Consider the following 7,805-nt stretch of genomic DNA (forward strand, 5'->3'; position numbering starts at 1 on the left):
CACAGAACAACAGACTGGTTCCAAATAGGAAAAGGAGTACGTCAAGGCTGTATATTGTCACTCTGCTTATTTAACTTATATGCAGAGTACATCATGAGAAACGCTGGGCTGGAAGAAGCACAAGCTGGAATCAAGATTGCCAGGAGAAGTATCAATTACCTCAGATATGCAGATGACACCATCCTTATGGCAGAAAGTGAAGAACTAAAGAGCCTCTTGATGAAAATGAAAGAAGGGAGTGAAAAAGTTGGCTTAAAGCTCAACATTCAGAAAACAAAGATCATGGCATGTGGTCCCATCACTTCATGGGAAATAGATGGGGAAACAGTGGCTGACTTTATTTTTGGGGGGGGGGGGGCTCCAAAATCACTGCAAATGGTGACTGTAGCCATGAAATTAAAAGACGCTTACTCCTTGGAAGCAAAGTTATGACCAACCTAGACAGCATGTTAAAAAGCAGAGACATTACTTTGCCAACAAAGGTCCGTGGAGTCAAGGCTATGGTTTTTCCAGTAGTCATGTATGGATGTGAGAGTTGGACTATAAAGAAAGCTAAGCGCTGAAGAATTGATGCTTTTGAAGTGTGGTGGTGGAGAAGACTCTTGAGAGTCCCTTGGACGGCAAGAAGATCCAACCAGTCCATTCTGAAGGAGATCAGCCCTGGGATTTCTTTGCAGGGAATGACGCTGAAGCTGAAACTCCAATACTTTGGCCACCTGATTCGAAGAGATGACTCATTGGAAAAGACCCTGACGCTGGGAAAGATTGAGGGCAGAAGGGGACGACAGAGAATGAGACGGTTGGATGGCATCACCGACTCAAAGGACATGCGTTCCGGTAAACTCCCGGAGTTGGAGATAGACAGGAAGGCGTGGCGTGCTGCAGTCCATGGGGTCGCAAAGAGTCGGACACGACTAAGCGACTCAACTGAACTAAACTGAAGATACAGGCAACGGTCAATTTAGGTACGGTCCAGCGGTCTTAAGTTTACTGGCAACGGGGAGCCACTGCGAGATTTTAAGCAAGGGGTAATGTCGCTCAGACTCAGAAATGAATTGTCCGATTTATGCAACTAAATAAAGAACCAAAATAAACTCCTATTTGTTTCCAATTAACTAATTCTTAATTAACTAATTCCAATTCCCTGCTGTCCCATGTTTCCCACTGAACAGCCAATTCAGAACGCAAGATAAACATTTCTAACTGGCCCCTTAACCCTGCGGAAATGGCCTCAGAATTTCAACCGGAAACAGAAAATGACCGCCAGAAACGCCACCTAATGGCAGGATGGAGGGCAAGCTACGTCCAGAAAGCCGCAACGCCGGAAGGGGCCGGCTGTTTCCGGAGAAAACCCAACGCGACAGAAACTCTAGAGGCGAATCTAGAAGAGTCAGCCAGCGTCCCAAGAGGGTTCGGCTCCGCGACGTCGTATGTGCGCTTCAGCGCAGGCGCGGGGGCACCGCGTAGGAAACGTGTACACAAAACCGTGCGCGCGCCCGTTGTCCGTTCGGCGCATCGGTGCTGTTTTCGAGGGTAAAACCTTTGGAGCTATAACGTGGGATTTTGTTTCTTGAACTACAACTCCCAGCATGCCTCGCCCCCCTATTATTGGTACTAAGTGTGGTTTCCTAGGATAGGTTAAAAGGAAACTCTGACATGACGTACGAAGAAGGAAAAAAAATTGAAAACGTTGTCTGAGCGCGTTATTCACAGAAGCCCCAGTGGCCTAATGGATAAGGCATTGGCCTCCTAAGCCAGGGATTGTGGGTTCGAGTCCCATCTGGGGTGGCAAAGTTTTTGTTGCCTTTAAAATGAATTTTTCAATAAAACTTTTACCTTTTCCGCTTCTTAAACAATTATAGCGAAATATGCCAACTTGATTTTACTTTTTAAAGATGGGAAGTGTATGCGTGGTTTTTCTAGGTTTGGGGCTACATTTTGCGATAGACTCCCATTTCCTTCTGAGCCGTAATCTCGTTAAGATTTTGGGAAAGCCGATAGATTGAATTTTGATATCCCCTTTAGAAATAAAATCTCAAAGTTTTCTATTTTTAAGTTGACACCCACTTGCGATATGCCCTCCTTTTCTCCAGGTTCAGCGGTGCTCCATCAGCGAATGGCGTCTGACATGACGCAGTCAGGAAACGAACAAGGACTTTCTTTCTCTCCGCCAGGCTTTTTCCAGGCCATTCAGTTACACTCGGCTTTCGTTTGCTTTTCTCTTAGGAAGCCGCTCGGCGTTCGATTAATGCTGCTCGGCAGAGAAGGGAAGTGAGACATCCCACTGTCGTGCAATCGATAGGGGGAGCCTGCAGTCTGGTCCCAACCCTACCATTAAGCGGCTGGGCAGGAGGGTGAGGGAGCAGGAGGGTCGTAGGGCGCCATCCCGCACCCGACTCGGCGACTGGAAAATGGCGGCCTTAGGGTCACCGCTGCGCACTTGGCGAGGCCTTCTACGGGAGTTGCGCTACTTGAACGCGGCCACAGGCCGACCCTATCGCGACACCGCGGCCTATCGGTATCTCGTCAAAGCTTTCCGTGCACATCGGGTACGGAAGCCTGTGTCCGGGTGCTCAAGCGTCCCCTTTCCGGGGAGGGCGGGAGAGTCGCGTCTGGGCGGGACGGAGCGCGCCTGGCCTTAACCCGCAATTCTGAGGCCCAAGCTTCCTCCAGACAGACCCAGGCCCTAGGCCCTGGTCTAAGACCTAAGCCCAGGGACTAAGCAAGGACCGGCGGGAGAGCAAAGTCGTCCTGGGGTGGAGCCGTCCCTGGAGATTGCACTGGCTGTCTTTGGCCTGTGTGGATGGGAAGGTTAGAGGAAAGTGAAATGGAAGAAACAGAGGGACAAGCAGAAAGATGAGTGTAGGGTTACTAGTCACAGCATCTATCCAACACACACCTTCACTAGGAGAGCTATTCTGAGAAGCAGTTGTAGATGGAGCGAGGGATATGGGAGCTACTTGAAGAGCGTGACTACGCCGCCACTTTTAGCTGGCTCCGTGATAAAGAAGCCGCCTGCTAATTGAAGAGACGCGGGTTCAACTCCTGGGTGGGGAAGAGCCCCTGGAGGAGGAAGTGGGGGCTCATTCTTACCGGGTCCCAAAGAGTGGGACAGGACTGAGCACGCACGTTGTAGAGCTGAACTAGACACCTGTAATGAGGTGGTACTGTTGAATGTGTGATGTATGACCAAGTAACAATTTTTCCATCTGTAGCAGATAAATATGAACATCCATCAATTCAGTTCAGTTCAGTCGCTCAGTCGTGTCCGACTCTATCCATCATCCTTGGACAATTCCTTTATGAATTCTGCACTCCAGCACTCTGTTTACCACGGATAGGCAAGATGGAATGAAAGATAGTTTCTTTTTTCAAATGGGGCAACTGAGACTCAGGGACAGTTGAACTATACAAGCCCAAGTAGATTTAGAGTTACTGATCTGACTTGGAAAGAATTTGCAACCTATCTCAGAAGTTGAATAATTAGCTTGGGCTTTAGCGAAGGAAACCTGGTGTCCTTTGAACAGTGTGGAAAGGGGAGAACCATTATCTTAAACTCTTGATTGTCTGAGCCATGGAAGTTAGAATGCAAAATGTTAAAACTAAAGTTCAACTAAGTTTTGAAAGGTCACAATAGTAGGGACTAACAGGAACTTGACTAAAAATGATGAGTAAGATCCACATGGGTCTTGTCTTTTAAGAAGCTTGCGTTCCACCTGAGGAGCCATTTGACCAAGGACTTAGAATAAACAAATGCTAAAGGAGTAGAGACCCCGGAGTCCTGGTATATAGAAGAGGTAGGCTTTACAGGATGGAATTTATTAAAATTTATTACCCAGGAACTTTAAGAATATTAGAGTTAGCAAGTAAGTGAGGGTTAGTAAAAGTCCAAGAAGCTGCACAACTGAAAGTCAAGAGGAGAGAGGAACTGACAGTTGAGAGCAGCTGAAGGAGTACGTCAAGGCTGTATATGTCACCCTGCTTATTTAACTTATATGCAGAGTACATCATGAGAAACGCTGGGCTGGAAGAAGCACAAGCTGGAATCAAGATTGCTGGGAGAAATATCAATAACCTCAGATATGCAGATGACACCACCCTTATGGCAGAAAGTGAAGAGGAACTCAAAAGCCTCTTGATGAAGGTGAAAGTGGAGAGTGAAAAAGTTGGCTTAAAGCTCAACATTCAGAAAACAAAGATCATGGCATTGGGTCCCATCACTTCATGGGAAATAGATGGGGAAACAGTGGAAACAGTGTCAGACTTTATTTTTTGGGGCTCCAAAATCACTGCAAATGGTGACTGCAGCAATGAAATTAAAAGACACTTACTCCTTGGAAGGAAAGTCATGACCAACCTAGATAGCATACTCAAAAGCAGAGACATTACTTTGCCAACAAAGGTCCGTCTAGTCAAGGCTATGGTTTTTCCAGTAGTCATGTATGGATGTGAGAGTTGGACCGTGGCGAAAGCTGAGCGCTGAAGAATTGATGCTTTTGAACTGTGGTGTTGGAGAAGACTCTTGAGAGCCCCTTGGACTGCAAGGAGATCCAACCAGTCCATTCTGAAGATCAGCCCTGGGAGTTCTTTGGAGGGAATGATGCTGAAGCTGAAACTCCAGTACTTTGGCCACCTCATGCAAAGAGTTGACTCATTGGAAAAGACTGATGCTGGGAGGGATTGGGGGCAGGAGGAGAAGGGAACGACAGAGGATGAGATGGCTGGATGGCATCACTGACTCAATGGATGTGAGTCTGAGTGAACTCTGGGAGTTGGTGATGGACAGGGAGGCCTGGTGTGCTGCGATTCATGGGGTCGCAAAGAGTCGGACACGACTGAGCGACTGAACTGAACTGAAGGCTTAGGGTGTGGTGGATGAAGTGGAGGAAGATAGGTAGGCAGGAATTTAAACTTTATTTTAATTGTAACAGGAAGTCACTCTAAGATTCTTAATGTGACAAGATTATAGTTTATACCTTATGGAGGCAACATTATTTGCCCTTGAGAGAGCCTTGGAAATGGCTGTGAAATCCCTTGGGAATAAATGTGAAATTCATGCTAAATATTCTAGAAACAACTCTTTGGAATGCATGAGAGGAATGGGGTATGGTTTCTATTTCCTGCTGGCTCAGAGCTAACTCAGTAATCATCTTTGCCCATTGTCTCTCCTTTCTTTAGGCTGAAGGGATTCAATTAGGGAAAGATCTTCCCTTTCTCTATAGGGAAAATACAGCTTTCTTTTTCATTAGATCTCTTGATCTCTGGTGGTTCATTTACTACGTTATATTACTGACACTTCTTTCCTCATAATTCAGGCTTAGCTGAATCAAGATTGGTTATGTGCTGTCTTATACTAATGTAGAGTTCCTATTTAAAATTCTGTCAAACTAGACTTAAGAGATGAATGTTACTCTTTGTTGATGCTTAACGTTAGTGTTGATCTCATAAATTTTTAATTATAAAAGTTAAATTGAAAAAAAAAGTTAAAATAGATGAATTCTGTTTTTGAGCAGCTTATATTTTCATATATATGATCTGCAGATCTTAAATCAGACATATTAATTTTCAGATTCCAAACCTAGATATTCCAGTAAAGAAAGGTCAAAGAAAAGCATATGTAGGCAGTGGTGCCCAGAGCTTAATCCACACTTGGTCAGGGCTCCTTAAGTCATTTGAGGCTGTGCACACATCTCCCTCTCACCTTTCCTACCCCTTTATCAAGCCTCAGAACATAAAACTAGTCAAGTAAAGTCTGTGTTTTAATGTACTTAATTATGAAAGTTAATTATGACCAGCTTCTGATGACCTTAGGTCATCAGAATATAGATTTTTTAAATGAAAATGTACATTGTGAGGGAGTATAATTAAGTAATATCAACATATGATTCTTATATAAAACCTTCATTTTGTTACTGGTGAAGACAAAACTATTTTTCAGACAAAATAAGTTTTTAATTTTTATTGAAAGTCATGTGCCATATTAACCAAAGTCAACAGTCACATAAAATAAAGCAGTCCTTCATTTTTTGAAGGGTAGAAAGTTCTGTATTTTATTCCTTAGGTGACATTAATGATTAGTGACCTGACTATAGTTCCCCGTCTCTGCATTAACCAACGATGGAAACTCTCTGGGCTTTAGATCCCTCATTCGTTAAATGAGGATGTTGAAAGGAGGTAACTTTATTTTTCCAGTATTAAAATTTGAGGACACTCAATGAAGTGCTTCAGTGAAACTCGTAAAATTCTTCAGTTAACAGGTGCCCAAATGACAGATGTATTAAGTATACACAAACATATGTTTGTATTTCCTGTGTGCAGTTTACTTTTATTCTGGAGAATGCTTGTTTAATAATGCTCTCAATACAGTGCCCCTGTATCTGCAGCTGGGCTGTTAATAGACTATCTGACCTTGCTACTTCTCCAGGTCACCAGTGAGAAACTGTGCAGAGCCCAGCATGAGCTTCATTTCCAAGCTGCCACCTATCTCTGCCTGCTACGCAGCATTCGAGAACACGTGGCCCTTCATCAGGAATTTCATGGCAAGGGTGAGCGCTCAGTGGAGGAGTCTGCTGGCTTAGTGGGTCTCAAGTTGCCCCAGCAGCCTGGAGGGAAGGGCTGGGAGCCATGAAAATGGAGAAATTCCTTGGATGCTGTCTTCATGCAAGAGTTCACTAATTTTTGTCAATATGTATTTATCATTAAATTTTTTTTTTAATTTAGGGGTTTTCTCTGAAATTTTGTTGACTGTTTCTCAGGGAGGTTTCATCTTTACTCTCTGAATTTACTGAAGTTCTTACACTGGGCTGATTGATGTTCTTGATTTACTTTGAAAACTCTTAGTTATTTTTCAATTTAGAAAGTAATACAGCCTATTATTAAGGAATTCAAATAGTATAGACATATAAAATAAAGCCCTCTCATCTTTTCCCTGTATCTCCCTCCCCTCTTCCAAACCCATTACCAATCCTGCAATTGCTAACAGTTGGTGTGCATCCTTCTAGATGCTTCCTATGCACAAACAAATAATTATACAGATGCATCTTTTATTTAAAAATACACAAATACGACGTTAAGATCCTGGTAGGAAACAGATGGTACGTTCAAACAGGGTTCTTGAGAGTTAACGACGGGATATATATGTATATGTATGTGTGTGTGTGTATATAAAGATATGGTTTGAATTAAGGTGAACGAGACGGGCTACAACAGTGGAGAGCTAGTGCCTCGCTAGGCCTGACCCTTAGGTAATGAGAACACAGCCACCACTCAAGTACAAGCTGCGGAAAGACCAAGGAGAGGGGGATGGATTGAGAACACTGACTTCTCTCCCCTCTGCCTTCTACCCTTCATGTCAAATTGCTCTTCCTCTTGAATTCTTTATCAAGGTGAAGGACTCTACCATGCACTTGGCTGAAAAAGTCAAGAACTTGGGCTTCATTCTGTATTTCTCTTTCTTCTCACTCTCCACATCCAATCAATAAGTTTGGAGTGAAAAACAGTTCTGCAAGAACTGTTAGCATCACGATCTCTGTCCTAGTTGAAGCACTGGAAATCATTGGGCTGAACTATTAAAGTAGACTCCTCAATGTTTCCTTTGCCTCTAACATCCTGAGTTCCTTAAATAAAAATCCTCTCTGAACTACCAACAATTCTTTAGCTGTGCCCCCTTTGTGGTATATGTCAGTTTCTTCTGGTATAATCGTAGACATACAACCTCTTTTTCCCTGAACTACCAGCTCCTTTACAGTAAGGAAGACACCTCTTTCATTTTTGTATTCTGTAAAGCGTCTTCCACAGTGACTTAC

At 43.8% G+C, this 7,805-nt stretch overlaps 1 protein-coding gene and 1 non-coding gene across 2 annotated transcripts; both read left to right on the forward strand.

Moving 5' to 3' along the window:
- The first annotated feature begins 1,715 nt into the window (after nucleotides 1–1,715).
- On the forward strand, nucleotides 1,716–1,788 carry TRNAR-CCU (transfer RNA arginine (anticodon CCU)). Its single transcript has one exon. It is a non-coding gene; the product is annotated as a tRNA-Arg (tRNA).
- Nucleotides 1,789–2,274: 486 nt separating this feature from the next.
- Nucleotides 2,275–6,719, forward strand: FMC1 (formation of mitochondrial complex V assembly factor 1 homolog). Its single transcript, XM_019959168.2, has 2 exons — nucleotides 2,275–2,549; nucleotides 6,425–6,719. Exons 1-2 carry the CDS (start codon nucleotides 2,412–2,414, stop codon nucleotides 6,626–6,628), a joined length of 342 nt encoding a protein of 113 aa, XP_019814727.1. The 5' UTR covers nucleotides 2,275–2,411; the 3' UTR covers nucleotides 6,629–6,719.
- The last annotated feature ends 1,086 nt before the right edge of the window (nucleotides 6,720–7,805 follow it).

Source organism: Bos indicus, chromosome 4 (genome assembly GCF_029378745.1).
Source record: "Bos indicus isolate NIAB-ARS_2022 breed Sahiwal x Tharparkar chromosome 4, NIAB-ARS_B.indTharparkar_mat_pri_1.0, whole genome shotgun sequence".
In the NCBI taxonomy this organism is placed as follows: Eukaryota; Metazoa; Chordata; class Mammalia; order Artiodactyla; family Bovidae; genus Bos; species Bos indicus.

Excerpts from the sequence above, each read along its gene's own strand:
- FMC1 (XM_019959168.2), top strand. The coding sequence starts at position 2,412 with ATGGCGGCCTTAGGGTCACCGCTGCGCACTTGGCGAGGCCTTCTACGG. Across the intron at positions 2,550-6,424 it reads AAGCTTTCCGTGCACATCGG|GTCACCAGTGAGAAACTGTG; the intron begins GTACGGAAGCCT and ends CTACTTCTCCAG.